The sequence below is a fragment of the Barbus barbus genome, assembly GCF_936440315.1.
Source record: "Barbus barbus genome assembly, chromosome: 18".
Taxonomy (NCBI): Eukaryota; Metazoa; Chordata; class Actinopteri; order Cypriniformes; family Cyprinidae; genus Barbus; species Barbus barbus.
In genome coordinates, this window is record NC_136746.1 from 2,137,611 (window position 1) to 2,159,942 (window position 22,332).

General features: G+C 39.5%; 1 protein-coding gene across 3 annotated transcripts in view; it reads right to left on the bottom strand.

Moving 5' to 3' along the window:
• Positions 1-22,332, bottom strand: part of LOC306883961 (NACHT, LRR and PYD domains-containing protein 3-like) — a 36,452-nt gene that overhangs the window by 6,427 nt on the left and 7,693 nt on the right. For all 3 annotated transcript variants that reach the window (XM_079439513.1, XM_079439511.1, XM_079439512.1), the window contains 6 exons: positions 17,148-17,414; positions 14,633-16,433; positions 13,975-14,148; positions 13,660-13,833; positions 1,389-1,562; positions 217-390 (listed from right to left, as the gene is read on the bottom strand). In XM_079439513.1, coding sequence (XP_079295639.1) covers positions 217-390; positions 1,389-1,562; positions 13,660-13,833; positions 13,975-14,148; positions 14,633-16,433; positions 17,148-17,414 — 2,764 coding nt within the window. The remainder of the gene's footprint in view (positions 1-216; positions 391-1,388; positions 1,563-13,659; positions 13,834-13,974; positions 14,149-14,632; positions 16,434-17,147; positions 17,415-22,332) is intronic.

Genomic DNA, 22,332 nt, shown 5'->3' on the forward strand with positions numbered 1-22,332 from the left:
GTTTTCCTATTAATTCTCATTTCTTAAAAGCAACATATGGTTTTGTTTTGGGGGGGTTATTGCTGCCCTCGAGTTGGAGTTCTTGAACAGTACCATACCGACAATCCAAACTGTATGCTAATTGTCAATCATCTTTGACAATAGTGATCCTGACAGAAATCATGCGTAGCTTAACTCTGAAACATGTAATTTTATTGATTATTGAAAACTATTCACCTCAGTATCTCCAGCTGACAGTTTGGACTCTTCAGTCCATCAGAAAGAAACTTCACTCCAGAATCCTGCAGGTCATTGTTATTCAGGTCCAGCTCTCTAAGGAAAGAGTTTGAAGACTGTAGAGCTGATAGGAAACTCTCACAAGACTCACCGGTGAGATCACATGACTGTAGCCTGTGCGGAGAAAAAAAAACAGACAATGATTTTGATGTGCTTATCAGGTAAGGTTTATTATCTAGAGTACAGATAACCTTTGGCTGCAGTGACATATTTGAAGCATAGCTAAAACCATCAGATGTATTCAGTGATAATTGAAGGAAAATTAGCAAAATTATATGGCGTCATTTAGTTTAAATTTGTTTTTAATAATTCAACTCCTCATAAAACTAGGGCACTTTACTCAGTATTTCAGGCACCAATCAATTTCCTTAATTTATGATACAAATATGTTGAATATGAATTAAATTCTTTACAGTTCTTGTACAATGGCAGTTCCTTCAAAAGTATCCACCTTATTTTTCCAGTAAGAGCAGGTGTAGCCATTTGTAAATTTAATGTGTCTGGCTTCCGGTCTCATCTGCGTCCAGCAATTTTTAGCTGTACAAAAGAGCTTGTTTTGCTGCTTGATATTGCAAACTGGTGTGTCTTAACATATTATTTTAATGTATTATCTTAATTATGAACACTGTGGTTTGTAGTGCAAACAGTTTTACCATTTACTGTTATTCTCGTTATTTCCCTACGGTGGCTTATGAACTGGAAGTCTCTCAAATGACCAGAAAAAAGCTTACTTCCACATTGAAAAATAAGGTGTATATGCGAGTTAAATATGGGAAAATGCTTTTAATCACCACAGTATTCTAATGCCTGTTTGGTACAAAGCTGACATCACTGTGTTTATTGAAGACTGCTGAGGTAATTAAGCTCAGGGTGATTCTGTCTGTCTTACTTGCACCTGTAACACACAACTCTTGGACAAAATTAGTTATTGCATCCTTTCTATTAGTCCCTTTCTTTATAAATACACAAATGGTTTTAGTAAAACATCATTGTAATTGTTAAAGAGAACTAACTAAATTCAAAAGAGTCAAGAGTCAAGCATGCAGTATTTGACACAGAGACACGGAAGAGTTCAAATACTAAAATCTAAAGCTATTTCCTCCTCAACCTACTTTAGTTTCTTCAGTTTACAGTTTGGATGGTTGCACATATCTGAGAGCAGCTTGACTCCTTGTTCTCCTGGGTGATTGTAGCTCAGATCCAGCTCATTCAGGTGTGAGGTGTTTGAGCCCAGAGCTGAAGATACATAGCCACAGCCTTCTTCTGTCACCATGCAGCCAGACAATCTATAAACAGCAACAGCAACAGTCCACATGACATTAATTTGGCAATCAGATGTCACTTTCACAGAGTAGCTGTTAAATTCAACATTTTCTGATGTTATTTTGTACAGTTTCAGTAACAAAAGGTTCTCTGACAATTTAACAGAGTAACATTCATTCACTTTGATTTCACTTGTTACATTCTGTGACGTATTATGTGATGATCTGTGGGCAACTTTGTTGTTCCCTATCGAAAGGGAACTTCCGTTGCGTCGCCATTTTTTATTGACAACTGCTAATGGGGAAACTCCTTTTTACTCTGTTTCTGAAGCCTGAATTGTTAACGTTTGTGTAGCTGCACAAACCAATGGCACTTGAGTCCGCCAGAAGGGGCGGAGCTGACTGGAGTCGGCCCAGCGCACCATTTCATCAGAATCTGCAATTAAGAAGCTGAAGCAAAAGTACAGCCTGCAGCTCGCGCCGTAGAAAAAGCCCCCAGCAGCGGAAGAAGCGAGAAGCCTTCCCCTGCGGCTATCCGGCTGATAAGAGCAATTCCTGTGCAATTTCTCTTCTACGTTTTTGCAAATGTTGCAAGTGTGGCTCGTGCAGGGAATCCTGCACGATGCAGAAGGGCAGTGAGTGTGTCACCTGTCTGGACAGCCTCCATGCAGAGACTGTATTCTCATTGAGACGGAATGATCTCACAGAGGGCATGAGTCTCACTCTTCTCCCCTCGCGAATAAAAAACCCACCAAAAAACAGCCCCGCTCTTCCGTTTCTCCTCTCTCAGTGAGCTTGAAGAAAGGAATGGTGCAGTCACGGAGCTGAACAACAGGTTTGAATGATCCCACACCGGCAAGAACCCGCATGCTCATTCTCCCCCGACACCTTTATCCGCCGGTGTGTGTTTTACAAGTGAGATTAGCACCCCTCTTCGAGCGGCTCAATCTCTCTAGAAGGATCAGAGTAAGAATGCTGTCACCAATGATCAGATCGCTGACAGCTGCGCTCACTGAGACAGGCTGCTTTCAAAGAAAAGTTTGTCCCTGCATCGCTGGGATCCCCTTCTTCAATGAAGATGGCCCCGCAACTCGTGCATCTCCTCTCCCAGTTACCTCAAATGGCGAACTCGTGAGTTCTGAGCGATCAGGCAGGACTGATTTATGTCGGCACAGATCCCGTGTGTTTCACTCTTACCTTACCAGTTTGATCTGCCAATGTATTTTATACATGAGGATCAGTGCCCCTCGCTTCAGAGCGTCTCTGTCCTTCTAGGCGGATCGGAGTAAGGGCTGTCACTAGTGACTTCACATTGCTGACAGCCTTGGATTTGAATGCGCACAGGGACGGATTATGACGCACCGGTACCCTGGGCACGGACTGATTAAAGGCCCCCCTCAGTTGAAATTGCGCTAATTTTTTCTTAAATTCAAATAGTAATGGATTCTATTTACACCAAGTGAAAATAGCAGGACTTTCTACTTGGCGCAAAATAGTGGCAATTATCTGCACTTCCGTATTGTATTACATTATAAAACAGTATGCATTAATAACGTATTGAGTGTAAATTTGTAATAATTTTAATTCAAATTATTAAATGGATGCCACCTTATTGGTACAATAAAGCCCTCCCGAGACCTACCCTAACCCTACCCAATACTTTATTTTCAACTTTTTGGTTATTTCTTTAATTTTTATTGACAATAAATGCTTTTACGATGTGATATGAGATTTAAAAAGGGAGGAAAAAAGTTCAGCAAAACGCGGGTTCGAACCCAGGTCTATCGCGTCAAAAAGCATGTGCTTTACCATCTGCACCACTGGATATTATAATTTAAAGCCGTTTTTTATAAACTTGGCAGTCCCTATCACATGTTGGTGGGCGGAGTTTAGACTCCATTTACATTATCAAAGAACATTATCATTAGCAGAATTAAAGCAAAAACTCTCAAAAACTCCCATTAATCACTGAAGTTGCTTACATTGTGAAATTAATATCTTGCTTATATCGTATGCACTTCTGCACTTTGTTGTTTCTGATGAGAGAAATCGGCAGAGAGCAGAATTCATTCGGGGAGTGCGCAAAGTGAACAAAACAGCTGTCTTATTGGTCATTGTACTCATAAGTTCAACAGAATCATGTGTGATTGGTTATAATGCATAATGCTGTAGAAAAACGCGGCTGTCTCTGGTTCCGTGCCAGGCAGCGAAGATGAGCGAACAATTTAGCAGCTGATGATGTGCTGCACTGAATGATTTAATCACACCGGTGTGATGGTTTATTAAATATAAAAAAATATTATTCGGCTATTTTTTTGTCTTTTGGAAGCTGCATTCAAAATCCACTTGCCTCAAAAATCTGAGGGGGAAATCGCGGTCCGGGAGTAGCGGTGCCAGTGCCATGGGCACATGCCCGGTAGGACCGTGCGTTAATCCGTCCCTGAGTGCGCCACTTGCCTGGGTAACCCCCACACTGAGGCTGCACTCACTGAAACAGATCGCGAGGGTGTGCATCTTGCGCCGGCACAGCTCCCACGCGACCCACTCTCCCCTCAGCGCTTTGATCCACCAATGTGTTTTACACGTCAGCATAAACCGCTTGTTGCACGAGTGGTTTTATCCTTAAAGGCGGATGCACGCAGCACTTTGATCTGCCAGTGTGTATACACGTGAGGATCATCAACACCCCTCATCTACAAGCGGTTTGATATTTTAGGCAGATTAAAAGAGAATACTGACGGCTTCAGATTAGTGCATCTGGACCACGCTCACTCTAACGCTGTGCTCACGGGGGCTGGCTGCTCGCACTGAGAGAGCACTGAGTCTAGCAAAGCAAACTTTTGAGAGGAAAGGAAAAGATAAGTTCTCGCTGAGGCCGGAACTTCATCGAAGTAAGTTTACGCTCGCTCTCCATCCCTCCGTTCAACACTGAGCGGATGGAAATTCTATTCAAGCTGGGCACGTCCTTCTCATTCAGCGTGTGCCCAAGCAAACTACCACTGTGATAGTGGACCCGCTAGAGCAATTCTCCTCTCCTCATACTGTGAATGCCAGTTCCCCACCCTGTGCCGTGAACTGCCATTAGTAGGAAAGTAACCGCTTGCCGCCTGGTTTTTGCATATCAACTGCCTCGAAATGATGGCTGTTTGTCTGGCCCTAAAGACCTTCCTGCCAGCCTTAAAAGGGCATCGCATCCTAGTCTGGTTGGACAACACAACGGTGGTGGCCTACATCAACCACCAAGGCGGCCTCAGGTCATGTCCCCTTCACAGGATGACTCGACATCTCCTGCTTTGGGCACTGAAATAACTCCTCTCACTACGAGTGGTTCATGTGCTGGGCAGACTGAATCAAGGAGCGGATATGTTGTCAAGGAACAATGTAGCTGCAGGGGAATGGAATCTACATCCCCAGACGGTTCAGATGATTTGGTTAGTTTTCGGCAAGGCAGAGGTCGACCTCTTTGCCTCCGGAGACAACTGTCACTGCCCAACTTATTTTTCAAAGCAGTGGGATGCTCTGGCCCACGATTGACCCAACACCCGTCTGTATGCCTTCCCTCCGATCGCCCTGCTACCCCAGGTTATCAGGCGAATCAGAGAAACAAAATGGTCCTCGTGGCCCCCCTCTGGAGGAACTAAGCCTGGTTCCCAGAGATGATCCAGCTGCAGCACTATCTGCAGCACCGTGGTCAAGTCCACTGGGGAGAGATCTCTCGCAAGCACAGGGCAGTTGAATCCTCCTCGCCCTAAGACTATGCCAATTTGGGATTTGTCTATAGTCCTGGGGGCCCTCAAGGGCCCTCCCATTGAGCCGCTTCAAAAGCTGGCTTAAGGGTCATGACTTTCAGAACCGCTCTGCTTTTGGCCCTAGCGTCCATCAAGCGAGTAGGTGACTTGCAAGCCCTGTCTTTCAGAGATTCCTGTCTTGAGTTTGGACCCAATGACTGTAAGTCGTTCTTCAGCCGTGCAGCAGCTATGTACCGAAGGTGCTCTCAACTCCGTTTAGAGCCCAGGTTATCTCCCTTCTAGCCCTCCCCATTCCGGATAGTGAACAGGGACCTAACTTGTTGTGCCCACTCCGGCCACTACGAGTGTACTTTGAGTGTTCTAAGTCTTTTAGACAAACAGAGCAGCTCTTTGTATGCATTGGAAGCTGCTCTAAATGGCTGCCGGTCACAAAGTAAAGACTATCGCACTGGATACTAGATGCTATCACTCTGGCTTAGGCCTCAGCGGGCGTTCAATGCCCTATAGGTGTGAGGGCCCTTTCCGCCATAGGAATGGCATACTCCTGGGCCTGATCCAGTGGAATCTCTATTGGGGAGATTTGTGCGGCCGTTGCCTTATCGGATTTTGGAAGTCCCTGCCCTGCAGGCACAGGTGCTATCTGCTTAGTGCTACTTTTCTCCCTTCAGGCGGGTAAGGCTTATGACAAGCAGACCCCAGATACTTCCTTAGTATCCCCATTAGCAGTCGTCAATAAAAAATTAAGACGCAACGCTCGTTCCCTTATCTCAGGGAACCGAGTGTTTCTTCTGTCTGTGCTATCTCTCTCTATTGCTCTATTTTTCTCTATGCTTTTACTCTGACAGGTGTTGACTGCATATACCTGCACCTTATTTCCTTTGAGATTTCCTCTCCCCATGCAGACACCTCCTTTGCCAACTGTTGTTTTCTTTATTGTTAATAAGTTGATATTTGGTGTTTGATGAAACAGGAGAGATCAAAATTAGAGAACAATTTATAATTTCCTATTAAAACGTCACTGCTATAATTTCCTATTAAATGTCACGCTGAGGCTCCCCCTTCTTTCACACGGAACTCTTCTCTGGGTTAATTTATCTGTCAAGTCCTTGGAGGTGAGATGTCCGTGGGTAAAAACATGAACACAGTGGAGAGCAAATAAAGTTGTGGTTTTGATTAAATGAGACACTGACACTGTTTTTCCTGTTTAATACTGCTGATTGCTTTTATACAATATATTGAATAAAGTGCCATGTAAATACACGTGACGTGACTTCACAGGAGTGCTAATTTGCAGAGCTTGTGTAAACATACCTATGGTGCTATGATCAGATGCTTTTTATAAAAAAAAGCTTTCTTTCTGCATTTTTGTTATGTTTATGTTGTTACTGAGAGGAGAGTGCACAGCACATATTTACATATTCATTTAAACATTGCTTTAACGTTTAACGAAGAAGGAAAAGGAACTTCATTTTGAGTATATCAGGGTATAGTAGTATAAATAGTAGTCCTATTTGCAGTTACCCTAACAGGAGTAAAAGTGCAGCTGCATGAGTTAAATATATTCAGAAAGCACAGTATAAAAAACTTAAATTAGATATTTGAAAAATAACTCTGCTCAAAATTAGAGAACATTTTCTGATATCAGTTATTGGTGTTAATCTGGTACCTGGTGCTATTTTTCTTAATTATATGACAAACCCTATTTAACTGTTTTTTACCACCCTATTAACTGGTTTTGACAAACCCTATTTAGCTGATAGTTTGTTCTTACTTTCCAGTTTTCACTGATTTTGCAAGATAGTGAGCTATTCTTAAGTGACTGAAACCTTCCAACAGCAGGTTGTCCAGCTGAAGGCCAATAGCAGTCATAGCAAGAGAAGTTGGTCATTCCAAATCTGTGATTTCTAGAATGTTGCATCTTTACAATGTCACTAACTCATTCAAGTCCTCCAAAAAGGCTGGTCATCCACGAAAGTCAAATCCACAGAAAGACAGGGTAATACAGAGGCTCTCAATGGCCAATTGGTTCAATACTGCAGCTGGAATTGCTCGCCACTTCAGCGCTGAACAGAATAAGGATCTGTCTCTGCATACAGTGTCTGAACATTTAAGAGAATCTGGACTGAAAGCCCACTCTGCAGTGACCAAACTTCTCATCAGCAGAGAAAATCAAAAGGCTAGAATAACCTTTGGTCAGGAGCATGTTGTGTGGTGAGGGGAGAACTGGTCCAAAGTTCACTTCAGCGATGAAAGTAAGTTTAATTTATTTGGGTCTGATGGGAAACTTTATGTTCCAAGTCAAACTGGGGAAAGACTGAATTTTGGACGATGAAGATTGTATTATTTCTGAAAAAATCAAGTGCTCATACATGTTCTCTAATTATGATCTCCACTGCTATATGCTGTTGGTTATATTTTGTTAATTCTATTCTGCTTTTTGAAGTGTTTGGAAACCTGTAGGTAGGTGGGTTGTCATTGTAATTCATCTTTTTGTTCTCTGATTTACTGTTGTTGTTTTTTAATTTTCTCTTCATGATTTCTCTCTCTTTTGTTACTTTTTCTCTTACCCCTAGATTTTCTGAAGGGAGATCCTAACATGCTTTTATTTATTTATTTTTTTTTATAAACGCTTTGAATTGAATTGTGCAAAACCCAGTCAATTCACTTGTGATATGCACAGGTACAAAAATCGGATGGTGCGCGAAAAGCACGCATGTACTTTTCTGGTGATTAAATTTGTGTCACTCGCAAGGTACACGGACCCTTGCATAAGCATAAAAAACAAAGAATACTTTGGCCTTAAGTGTGTATGTGCATATTAATGCTCCCCTGCCGACCGGAAGAGGCTTGGTTGACCAACATTTTATTAGTCGCTTAGTCAGAGAATAAATAAATAAATAAATCCACTGGCGAAGTCATACAATCCGTAACAGACAGATCGTTAATGGCTGGTCTTTGTGGAAATACAGTACATCAGGCAGGACATCTAAATGCTCGCCTATCATTCATTGACCTCAAAAATGGCTTATCATCTGAAATATGTAAGTATTAGCAACTTTACATGGCCACTCAATCTAATGTTAACCTAGAGATATGTGCGCTATTGAAGTGTGTGTGGAGTGTGGAGCTGAACAGCGCTCACTGCAGGACAGATGGAGGCTCCGGTGCGCTCACTAGCTCTTAAAATTCTCCCTAATTTTTGCTCATACAGATAAGAGCAATACATCTTTTAAATCTGTAAAGACACTACGTTTAGTTGTTTGCATTCACAATAACAACAAAAATTGCACTTTTGTAAAATAATGAAAGCAAACAGGATGCACTTTCTGCCGTCTCGGTCTCTGTGAACTTGAGCGTGAAACTGTGTATATCTTTGCCTTACAGAAATTAAAAATATATATATAGAGAGTGAAATGTCTACTTTCAAATGAACCAATTCAAATGGAAAACAAATATTCTCAGATTATGTAATCCATATGAAACATGCATACAGGTGCATCCACTGCTGCAGAGATGACGAGTCAGTGTCAAGTCAAGTCACGTCACTATTATTTGTATAGCGCTTTTAACAATGCAAATTGTGTCAAAGCAGCTTTACAACAGCTTGATATAAAGCTGGGTGGCTTTATATCAGTTTTACAGTCTTTAGATGGGGAAATAGTGTGTTGAAATAGTGTCATTCTCCTCTGGCCAGACAAAATCAACAGTTTAAATCTAGGCTGCAGCAGAGTCAGATTGTGCAGAGGACTCATCATGTTCCTGTGGTCTTGTCCCGATGGCCGTCTAGGAGACAGGGTCTTCACTGGGGATCAGTCTCTGGGGCTCATCTAGTTGTCCTGGTCTCCGCTGACATTCAGGGCTGTTGAGGTCATCTCTAGGTGCTGAGTGACCATCTGATCTGGATATGGACTGCATCCGGGTGGCTGCAGTGACCATCTGATCTGGATACAGTCTGGATCTGGGTGGCTACGGTGACCTCGGAATAAGAAAGAAACAGACTAATATTAGCGTAGATGCCATTCTTGTAACGATGGAACTAGTGTCTCCGACTTCATCTCCGAAAACAAAGAAAGCACTAGTTTATCAAATTATTGAAATGTTAATGCAGTTACTGTTTTTCCCTGACACATTCATAATCATTACTTCTGCCGGTGCGCTGTGGCAAGCTTTATGCATGTGCTTGAGCACTAATTAGGCTATTTAGGCAATTAAAGGCTCATTATAATGATTTAAATAGTTTATTAATAAATGTGCGATTAGTCGACTAATGCTTAAAATGAATGACTACTAGTCGCCCAGACAAATCCTTAGTCAAGGGCAGTCCTAGGGCATACGTATGCATAAGGGTGTTGCACTGATGTTATATGTCACAACGTGTTTCGTTAATAAAAGACAAGAACTGCAAGTTTTGCATTCCTATCAGCCACCTTTTCATTATTAAGAATGTTCAACATGGTGTCAGAAGACAGCAACAACAATTCTCTCCTTCAGATTCTTCTTTATTTTTCATTGCAAATCAGTGTATAGACAGTTTTGTGTGCAGTGTCCCAAACACAGGACTCTGAAATATCCCATCCAAGCGCACACGCACACACACACAGAGCAGTTGGGGGTTCGGTGCCTTGCTTAAAGTACCACTGTACATTCACTCCCCTACAATCCCTGCTGGTACAGAGACTCAAACTCACAACCTTTGGGTTGCAAGTCCAACTCTCTAACCATTAGGCCATGACTGCCCCCATCAGAATAAAATTCATTCTTGTGTGAGAATACCTGTTTTTCGTGCGATCTTTGGTTATTTCCTATATCAATTCTTTAGTGTGTTTGCTTGTGAAACGTAGTTTGTAGACAATGCAGAGTTGTTGATGATTCTTCCTTTTGAAAAGTGGTCTCCAATCCGTCATGTAACGTGCACACAACAGCAACTAGATGGAACCCCAGACAGTCGTGCACTGTGAGAAGAGCAGCGATGCGATGACTTTGAAAATAGTGCATTGTGTGCCCAGCATTTTTTGTAGAGAACAGATTGAAATACTTGTAAAAAACATTTTGCAAGCTCACATGCCAGTTAAACATGGCAGATTAAATTCGGAGACCTGACCCACGTTCTTTTGAAAGGGAATGTTGCTGACAATTAGCGGCTCTTCGAGCAGGAACATGACGTTTTCATTGCGGTAGTGGAACAAGATAAGTCTGCCAAGATAAGGGCTTATATCCTTCTCAGTCTCGCAGGACCGGAGGGCATATAACAGTAGCTTTCGTTCATGAGTGCAGCGCAGGTGTGTGCACCTGGGGCCTCATTTATAAAGTATGTGTACGCATAGAATTGGTCTTAAGAGTGTACATTCACTTAAATCCACGCCAGTGCTCATATTTGTAAAAACTGTCTTTGACATGGACAAGTGCTTAGTGTCATGTCAGGGTCTGAGCAGACATACTCACTTTTTCTTGTCGGAGTACTGCAGGTTTTTGGAAATGTAAGCTGTTCTTGCAGCTCGCTGTTCTAAATTAAAGGATTTGGTTGATGACTGGTGATTTTTGTATGTTAAACTCCGGCAGAAGAAACACATATGAGAATAAACCAGGAAATCTCAAAATGGTTATTTGATACATTTATGTACTTAGAGTTTTAACAGCCCATTTGCAATAATGGATGAGCAACACATACAAATACTTCAATAATGTTTGCTATGTGCTGTAACGCAATGACTCGCACACCAATGAAGATAAAACGTTAGCTAAGCACTAAGGCTGCCTTGTATTGCCCCTCATTTACAAAGCAGTCTGGAGTAAAATGATTTGAAGAATTTGTAGAATTTGAGGTGCTTTACCTTCAAAATAAAAATTCCACTACGTCCTCTGTGGCTTAGATGTTGGGAGAAAATGAAGACTCTTATGTTCAGTCTTACATCCAAACACAGAACACCAGAACTGCATTGTTGACGTTACAGCTGCTCGGGTGCAGCGAAAATTGAGGACAGGGTACAACCAAAGAACAACTCGCTGATGGCGGAAACTATGGTTGTAATGCAAAACTGTCAGTCAGCAGCCGTGGGCAGGGCCTAAGCAGTTCTTTCAGAATCAAAACGGCATGTCTAGTGAGAATTATTTGCAATATTTTAACAATATATTTCATTTTTACCTAGAACCTTCCCATTCATATGGTGATACAAAAATGTGGACATATCTAGGTAGAGCTTTTCACATTTGGCTCCCAAACTCTGGAATAGCCTTCCTGATAACGTTCGGGGTTCAGATACACTCTCTCTGTTTAAATCAAGATACATCTCTTTAGCCAAGCATTCACATAATGCATCTTATAATCTTGTACTGCAGTTATATCTGATCAAATGTACATTATTATTATTCTTTAGCTTGGGTTGAACAAATCATTTTTGCTTAGATGGAACAGCAGCTACGCTAATTATGTCTCTATTTGTTTCTCTGTTGATTAACATCCCGTGGTAACTAGGAATTACAGAAGCTTCAGTCTGGATCCAACCCTTAAATGATCTGAGATGACCGAACACCTGAGAAAAGATAATGCCAACCCCTCAGAGGACCTCAGAGGATGCCAACGCTCAGACAACATACAGAATTACCTAACTGTGCCATAAGTCAAACATATTAAGGTTCTGCAATATATAAATATATTGTGGAAACTTAAATTCCTGTAGAGCTGCTTTGCAACGATTTGTATCGTAAAAAACGTTATACAAATAAATAAACTTGAATATCTGCATGCTAGCATTTCATACAGTGGGCTTAAAGATTTCGCCCTTTTACAGCAGATTTAGTTCACCAAAAAACTGACAGTCGTAAATATGATTTTGACAGACCTAAATATGATTTTCATTTACAATAATAAATCCTAAAATTCAGTATTAGTAACTTACTTTTCATGCCAAGCTCCAAGGATCTCCAATTCTTGACAAATTTTGAGTCAGGCTTGTGCTCTACACTCTATTGTTAACTGGAAACACGCTCTGACCAGATCATTTGTTGTTGACTCAAGAACAGCTGCAATCTGCTCAGTCCAATTTGTGAATGAATCATTCAGTGCAAATTGTGAACAGGTTGATTAAAAAGAATCTGCTCGTTAACGAATCGGACACTGCTATCACATCTCAGGGTGTTTTTCAAATGGAAGACTGCATCCTACGAAGGCTGCATATCTCGCCTGCCACATCATGAAACGTCGCTGAAGGCCGTCTCAAACAGAAGGATCCTTGGGAGACAGCCTTCGTTTCGCGTCCTTCATTCAGCTGAATTTGAAGGATACATGGGATGTATCCTCCGCAACCTTCAATCACCCACAATCCTTTGTACCCATTCCATTTCATGAAAATAAACTGACGAAAAACGAGTCAGTACTGAGGTTGTCTGAATTTATTATGAAATCTAAGAGAAAAATTATATTTTCGGACATGAAAGGATTGATGTTATCTTTTGTTTCGGTGTAAATTACATACTAAACGCTAAACTGCCAATAATTTAAGCCACAGGGAGATTATAGACGGCTGTGATTCATTGTATTGCATTAATAGAAACCCATTCATTCTAGTAAGTGCACGTGTGTAGCCACGTGCACTTACTAGACCATCTCATTAGGTATATGCCGATGAGGACTCTAGCCTACAAGACTCTGAAGGACTGAACCAGGAAGGACACAGCTTTGGTAGGATCCAGCCTTCCGTTTGAGAAGCACCCTCAGAGTACATGATGATTTCTTCAGTTCAAAATAATGAGGAATGACGTGTTTTTAAGAAATGTAGTGGAGTAGAAAATAAAACATTATGCTTTGGAATGCAGAATTTATAAAAATACTCTGATAAAGTACAGATACTTTAAAATTGACTAATACTTAAAAATACTTTGTTATTGTCCACCACTGGTAAATGAACACAGTGCTGCACTTCACTCCAAAACACACAGCATGTCAGATTGTATATTTATAATTACATTTTATAATCACACTAAACCATATTGAATTCTTACAATCATGCATTGTTAGCATTCATGAAAATGTTATTCCACAACTACGAGTTTATGAAAGATTGGCCAGGACAGATATTTATTTGCATTTGGGTCTTGATGTGTCATAATTTTGAACCCTGGTTAAGATGCTAAGGGTTGTTGCACAAAGCAGATCGATGGCATCACTAGCTCATGCAGTGCTGTCAGAAGCTGTGCATTAAAATAAATGTAGTTAAAAATGCAGCATTTTGCATTCACGACATTTCCACACAATTGTTGTATTTGTCTGTTGTTCTGACACTTCACTGAGAGCAGAAGCCACATTTGGTGAACAAATATTAATGAATATTTACTGCTATAGCATGTTGTTAATTATTTTATCCAAAAACATTTACCTCAGTATCTCCAGCTGACAGTTTGTACTCTTCATTCCATCAGAAAGAAACTTCACTCCAGAATCCTTCAGGTCATTGTTACTCAGGTCCAGCTCTCTCAGGACAGAGTCTGAAGACTGTAGAGCGGATAAAAAATGCTCACAAGACTCAGAGGTGAGATTACAGCTATGCAGGCTGTTTAGAGAACAAAGCAAACAGTGGTTATTAGATATTATTTATAATCTGAAAAATATAATTTGCAAAAAATAAAATAAAATAATAATAATGCAAAAAACAAAACAAAAAAAAAGCAATGAAAGTGTTTGAAACCCAAACCTCAATATCTCCAGCTGACAGTTTGTACTCTTCAGTCCATCAGAGAGAAGCTTCACTCCAGAATCCTGCAGGTCGTTGTTACTCAGCTCCAGCTCTCTCAGGACAGAGTTTGAGGATTGCAAAACTGAAGACAAACTTTTACAGGACTGACCAGTGAGCTTACAGCTATGTAGCCTGTGTGGAGAACAAAACAAACTGCACAATTAATGTGTTTATTAGATATGGTTTATAATCTGGAGCACAGATAACTTGGACAAATCTTTGACTGTAGGGGTTTAAGCTAAATTAATACCATCAGATGTGTTTGAGGATTATTAAATTTAAGACAGAATGTAACGCTTTAAATCTAAGTTTATTTATTTTTCAGTGATTCAACTATAAAAAATAAAATATCAAACCAATATTTTCAGTTTCCATAATTTCTGATCTTATGAATAATAAAATGGCTAAAACTTGAGTATACCTGCCTGATTGTGAAGATACATTGGCATTTAATATCATCACACTGAATTATACATTTCTAACAATTACATTTTTTATAATACAATATTGCAAGTATTTATTCATTTCCATATGGCTAACAATTCACCTGTGTAAATTTAAGGCCCAATTAAAATGTCTAACATTGTATAGAAATGAATGTATAGAATGCACTTACAGTGCTCTTCTGGTGTTTTTGATCACTAGCAGCAGTCTCATCAGTGCTTCATCAGATCTTCGGTATTTCTGCAGTTCAAACTTCTCTTGAGTCTCTTCTGACATCAGGAGCACAAACACCAGACCCGACCACTGAGCAGAGGAGAGATTCTGTGTTGAAAGGTATCCTGCGCTCAGAATCTTCTGGATATCTTCCACAAAGTCATCTTTCAGTTCACTCAGACAGTGGAAAAGATTGATGGTTTTCTCTACTGATTGCTCTGTCTCTATTTTCTTTTTGATATAGTCAGCGGTGTCTTTGACATTCTCTGTTTTCAGTTCCAGTGTTGGCAGTAGTTCCTTCAGGTAACTCTGATTGGACTCCAGTGAGAGACCCAGAAGGAACCGAAGAAAAAGGTCCAGGTGTCCATTCTCGCTTTGTAGCGCCTTTTTGATCGCATCCTTATGAAGCTGAAACATGGAATTTCTCTTAAAAGGCATCATCATTTTCTTACAGAATTCACCAAATGTGTTTGCTTTCTTGTCTTTGTTGATAAAAAACACATATAATGCAGCAAGAAATTCCTGGATGCTGAGATGTATGAAGCTGTAAGTGCTTCTTGCTGTAACAGCCTCTTCCTCCTGAAAGATCTGCGTGCACAACCCACAGTACACTGACCCTTCTTTGATATCTAATCCACATTCCTCAAGATCTTCTTTGTAGAAAATCAGATTTCCTTTCAGAAGTTGTTCAAAGGCCAGTTTCCCAAGCTTCAGAAAAAAATGATCAAAAGCCTTAGCATTGACTTGAGGTTTAGGATCATCTCTGTATTTTTTTTTCATCTGTTGTTGCTGAACAAGTAAGAAGTTTGTGTACATCTCTGTGAGAGTGGTGGGAGTTTTTTCATTGCTCTCTCGAGCCAGCAGAGGCTGAAGAACAGTGAGAGAGATCCAGCAGAAGACAGGGATGTAGCACATGATGTAAAGGCTCCTGCATTTCCTGATGTGACAGATGATGTTTTCAGCATCCTTGAGGCTATCGCAATTTTTTTTCAAGTACTCCTCTCTCTGCTCTTCATTGAATCCTCGCACCTCTGTCACTAGATCAATGTAATCTCGGGGTATCAGACAGGCTGCTGCTGGTCTGGATGTGATCCAGATGAGAGCAGAGGAAACCAGATGTCTCTCAATCAGGTTTGTAACTATGTTACTCACTGTTGTTTTTTGGTCAACATCGATAAATCCATCATTCTCACCAAATCTCAACGTGAAATGGAATTCATCCAGCCCATCAAAGATGAACATGACCTTACCATCACCTTCCGGAAGAGATGGAAGTTTATTAGGACCACTAAAGAAGCAATTGTGAAGCAGCTCCATGAGACTGCATTCTCGTGTGATCAAATTCAGTCTACGAAATGGGATTGGAAATATGAAGACTATATCCTGATTTTCTTTTCCTTCAGCCCAGTCAAGGATGAATTTATTGACAGAGATGGTCTTTCCCACTCCTGCGATTCCCAACATCAGCACTTTTCTGTTTTGGGCTTTGAATATGTCGTTGCACTGGATTGGTGTGTCTGTGGAATTAAATTGTTTGCGACTCGATTCGATCTGTCTCACCTCGTGCTCATTCACTAGTCCTCCAGTCTCGTTCTCCACCACATATAAATTAGTGTAAATATCTGTCAAGTTTTTCATACGACCTCTCTTAGAATTACCAACCAATATCTTTTTGTAATCTTGTTTTAATTTGTCCTTTAGAATGAGGCTGAAATCTGTGTAATCATAAAGGTAAGCTTTACTGTCCTTTGCAGTTGGGTCTGTGAGAAAAAAATAAAAAGACAGGAAAGACTAACTGATCAGATTTGTAATAAACTCCTAATAAACCTAAATGTAAATTCTAACGGTCTGCGATTCTCATAAAAATGTCTACAAAACATGTATAATAGAAACCTGGGCTTCTACAATATTGAAATGAATCACACTCGCAGTGCTTCTATCTTACATTGCCTATTTTCATTTGCTTGTCACCATTAGACTTAGATCGTTTTTAGGCTAAGCTGACCACAGTAACTAAAACTTACCGATATAATCAAACAACCTATAACTAGCATAGCAAACAAAGCTTGAACATTTGCATGCACGATTGTAATCATGCCCTGAAAATGGCAAATAGATTTGATGGCAGTGCTGTTCAGCCTTACTTTAGAATTATATCGTAGTATAAATGTTTTAATTAAGACTTTTAGTCCATTGAAACCCTTTATCCATTCGTAAAGTCACCACTGGGGACACTCTGTTCTATTAAATGCATTTGTATAAGATCTCCCGCTGTTGTGCTTGTAATTGCTGCTTGCTGTTGTATTTTCTCTTGTTCCATGTGAAGACAGTAATTGTCATTTACCCTACATCTTGAATCAGCTCTGATAGGGGCAGATGTCTTCATATTGCTTTCAGGCTGAGTTCATGTAAAACAATCAGACTGATAAACAGTCACTTATATTACAGTCACAGTGAAATACTGTAAATGTTACCTTTCTTGTGGTTGTTCTCCAACTGTTTGGCCAGATCATTCTGATTCATCTTCCTCAGGATTTCCACTGTGATCTTAACAGCTTTTTCTGGACCAAAACATGTCACCATCTTATCCACTGTTTTTAAGTGATCTGCTTTCTCTATTTCATGATTTGATATAATGGGATAGTTATTCTTTAAGTGCCACGTAAACTTCTTTAGATCAGCTGAGAAAAGGTCCTCCAGTGAGTTCAGGAGCAGCTCTTTAACAGATGCTAGATTCATTTCTGCAGGACAAAAAAGTGCTCAAATTGTACTTGGATTATGAATTGAAGCTGTGATCAAATCAGATCTCTCAGAGGCAATGACTGTGAGATGAATGTGTGTGTTTATGGAGAGTGGACAGAGATACAGTTAAGAGACATACAGTACTTGTTAAAGTTTGAAAACATGATTTATAATGTTTAAATTAAGTCTCATGCTTTCCAACTGCATTTTCTTGATCAAAAACACAGTATGTCACGAATCTAGCCACCAGAGGGCTCCTTCACCTGAATACTGACTTTATTTCTCGAGACTCCTATTCCCATAATCCCTGTACCTGAAACTAATGCTGCCTTTACTCCATGTCATAATTAGCATGTCGTAAATAACATGTCATTTTGAAGGATGGCAACTGGTTTGAGCTGGTTTAAACTGGTCCTGTGCTGGTTATAAACTGGTTATGAGTTGGTTCTGCACAGTAAAACCTCCAGTGTTAAATCAACACTCCCAGTGTATATATAACCCACACTCAGAGTGTTAAAAAAGTAACACTGAGTCAGTGTTAAAGTTAATGAGATAATTAGTTTAGTAACTGAATGATGATGCTGAATGTAAATGCTCTTAACAAACTGAACCATTGAAAGAAAAAGAACCAAAAAAAAAAAGACGAGACGAGCAGAAATACAAAAACTACAACTGACTTCAGCCACAGCCTTAGATGAAATCAACACAAGATAAAAGAAGACATTGAATCTCTCAAGATCTCAGCAGAGGATGATGAAACAACTCCATAAACAGTATTACCAGCTTCACTTATTACTAACCAGACTGACTTTAAATGTTGATGTTTTAGCTTTGTTTGAATTACCATTATCAAGGTCAGTGTTGGCTTTAGTTGGGCTCTTGACCCTTGACTTAAAACATTATAATTGCTTTGGCTGCCATAACTGTGTGTTTGTTTAGACGTGTGTTGTGGCAAAAAAAAAAAAAAATCGAATGATTACATTCGATTACGCGAATGTAATCAGGTGTTGGTTATGTTTCAATTAAGACATAATCAGCATATAGTGGTGTGAGCAACTGATTTAATTTGGAGCATATGGTAGATTTAGTACTTAGTAATTTTGTTATTGATCTTGTGATCTACATCGTTGAAGATCGGACTGTTTTAAGAGCAACCTGAAAGACTTCTGAATCTTATTCTGCACTGAAAGTTTTACTTTTCTTTATCAAACAGACTTCAAGAATCAGCATATGAATCTCAACAATGGTGACAATCAACATAAAGCTCCATGTTGCAGTGCATTCTGGGAGCACCAATCAAAACTCATCCATGGCTCCCAGCATGCAATGCGACACGAATAAATTATGCAGCTGTCTTAGTATTTTCTTTTATTTTTGTTTTGCTTTTTTTTATTGTGACTTTTAGTAGCGTGTTTTGTGATGTTCACAGATGATCTGTTTATCTGAATATGTCGATTGTCACCATTGTTGAGATTCATATGCTGATTCTTGATGTCTGTATGATAATGGATTTTTAATCTTTTAGTTAGTGGTGGAAATTTTGATTCTTTCCAGAGACTCGTTCATTTTTCGTTCGTTCACCAAAATGATTCGTTCAGATTCGTTCACTAATTCGTTCAGTGACCATTTTTCCATATTACACAAATACGTCAGCATGTGCGGCAAAATGTGTTGTTCAACTAACGTATTTACTTGTTACAAAATAAAAACCGATTTGGCTTCATTAAAAAGTGTGCCCTTCTCATTAAATTAATAAAATAAGTCTAAATAAGTGATCAAAGTCATTACTCTTTTTATCTTTTAAATTACACTCTTTTCGGATGACCAAAGCACAAGTGTTTTTTTATTTGTTTGCATACTAGGCTAGTTAACATTTAATTGTTTAGGCAGAGATTTACACGTTCAAATCTGAGATTATGTTAAACGAGGAGTTATGTTCTGTATGTAAAATATGAATATAAACAAGCGTGCACAGTACGGATACCTGTGCTTTGCATCCGCTTTCTGCTGATTGATGAACTAGATTGACAGAATGGCCGACCTACCCGGTCAACGAACTGGGTATAGCTACCAGTTCGTTCAATTCGTTCACGAACGGGAGATCTCTCTCTCGTTCAGACTCAAAACAGAGCCATCTCGGTCAATGATGCTATTATATTCGTTCGTTCGATCCAACCAATTACATGCCCCTTCTAAACCCGAGCTGAAATGCTATTTGCTGACGTGAGTCACGTGACGCAAATGAGATGGGATGACGTGACGCAAATAATCAATACTGCCATATTTTTTTATGTTTCACAGTTTTTAAACAAACAAAAGTGCATGACATGACTAACATAATGAAATATTTTTTTTATTTAAAAGTATGTAACTGTTCAAACATAAAACAACAATAATATAAATAAATAAAACAAAATGATAAATAATAAAAAATAATAATAATAATAATATAAAAAAATAAAACAAAGAACCAGTTGTTCGAACGACGAACGTAATAATGAGACGAGATGTATGTATGTAACAGTTCATTTGACTCTTTCAAACTCAAAGCAACTCAATGAAGGGCGTATTCGTTCACTAGATTCAACAAATCACATGCTCCGTCCTCGTATCATACTCGAAGGCTATTGGCTCGAGGTTTAGTCATTCTTTGACAGATGAAACGGTCCAGAGCTACGCATGCGCGCAATAGCGGCGCGCTGCGGTGGAGGGAGGAATTTCAGTGAACGAGAAATATGAGTCAATGGATTACGTGAACGAGAATGATTCGTTCACCTAAAAGATTCGTTCAAAAAGAACGATTCGTTCACGAACGTAACATCACTACTTTTAGTGCAGATTTACTTTTAAAAGTCTTTCAGATTCATCTTTAAACTGTTGGATAAAGCTTTGTATTCCATGTGAACAAGGTTAAGTATTAAACCAATCAATGATGATGCTCTGAATGAGATCTGTTATGAAAAGCCCTAAATGCTGATGATTTCTTTATTAAAATATAACCATCAACAACCATTTGCCATAACTAACGTGTCTAAACCAACAATTATGGCAGTCAAAGAAACTGTAGTATTTTAAGTCAAGGGTCAAGAGCCCAACTAAAGCAAACACTGACCTCGATAATGGTTATTCAAACAAAACTAAAACATCAACATCTAAAGTCAGTCTGGTTAGTAATGTGTGAAGCTTGTAGTACTGTTTGTGGAGTTGTTGTGTGGAGCCGAGATCTTGAGAGATTTAATGTTGTCTTTTATCTTGTGTTGATTTCATCTAAGACTGTGGCTGAAGTCAGTTGTAGTTCTTGTATTTCTGTTCTTTTTTCTCTTTCTTTCAGTAGGCGCGTTTCCATTACCCTTCAAATTGCGCAAATTGAAATTGCAAATTGAAAAATAAGTAGTAAATAATAGAAGTAACTATGCATGTTTGATATAATTTAATGTGTCTCCGTGCGCCTGGTAAAATGGTCTCATTCTCCCAACCATAATGAAAAGCTAAAAGAAGTTATAAAATATGAGAAAAGTGATGGGTCTCTTAAAAGGTGTTTCCCTCCCCCAGATCCTCCATTCAGACTATACCTCCTGTATGTAAAACTAGAACCCATTCAAGTACAAATTCTGATCTCACAGTGTGAATCCCTCAACAGGGAACCAAATTGTAATTATAATGACAGACGCCACCATTTGGTAAGAATATTGAGTTAGCTGGTTATATAAGTAAAAGGTGCAGAAAAGTTCGGGGAGTCTGTAAGCTGACTTCCCACACAAATGCTGTGTGTAGTTTTGTTGACAGGTAATAATTTTTACAAATTCCTCTATTTCTGAATTGTTGTTATGACATGTTCAACTGATGATTTTATTCTTATGAATTGGATTTTGAATTATTGCTTCATTACCTGGTCAATAAATTGTAAAGGTTTGATTGTATTCTGACTGACTCTGAGATTTGTTTTCCCAAGTAGATTATCGGATTCGTATATTTCCACAAGTTTGCGTCAGAGATTAGTGACGACTAATACCCGATATCTAGATTCAAGTGTGCTTGGATGAGGAGACGAGTAAGTTTCTGTCTAGAATCAGCAAATGCTGTTTGATCAGCCTAGATCTGAATGCGTCGATGACCTCTGTTCTAATTCAATGTTACTTTAGATAAGTTTACGTGGAACAAAACAAGTGTTGGCCAAAACAAAGCCATTTTGAAGAAAGGTAAAGTTGATCGACTAACGTCTTTAAATGGTGGTCAAAAAGAAGACTCTACTAAAGTAAACGATTGAATTAAGTTCCTGAGGGGCATCCAAGGAGGCTATGTATTACATATCTTTGATTGTGCACGTGGGAATACGGCAAATCTCAGATATTTAGCCAAATACCTCTGTTGTGCCGGAGACCAGGTGAGGAACTCGAAGCGATATAGTTTCCTGATCTAAGCGGGTAAAATATAATCAGAGTTTAACAGAATAATCAAATATTCGTTCACTTTAATGATGCACAGATATCATTAAAATCTTTTTCATTAATGGAGTCAGATGTAACAATGAGTTATTACATGTGAGAAAATATATTGCATTTAATCTTGTTGTGTTGCGAAAAGGAAAGACAAGCAATACGCAGAGAAACCTTCCTCGTATTATTGGGAACCCCCATTGGACCAATAGACGAGCTTTACACTTAATACGTGGCCGCTCTCAAGTATAAGGGGCTTTGCCTGCCATTCATGCTTAGACAATTTACACTGCACACGTCTGCGGCGCAGTGTGGCTCTGATATGGCCACCGGAGTTGATCTCAGCCACTCTAGTCTTAGTCTCAGGCTAAACGTCTGATGCATATGGCACACTTTTCTTGAATGTCGAAGTCGTCATCTGACTGGTTGAATTAAACCGGATTTCCGGGAGATGAGAGTTGAGTTTATTTTCGGTCCTCCG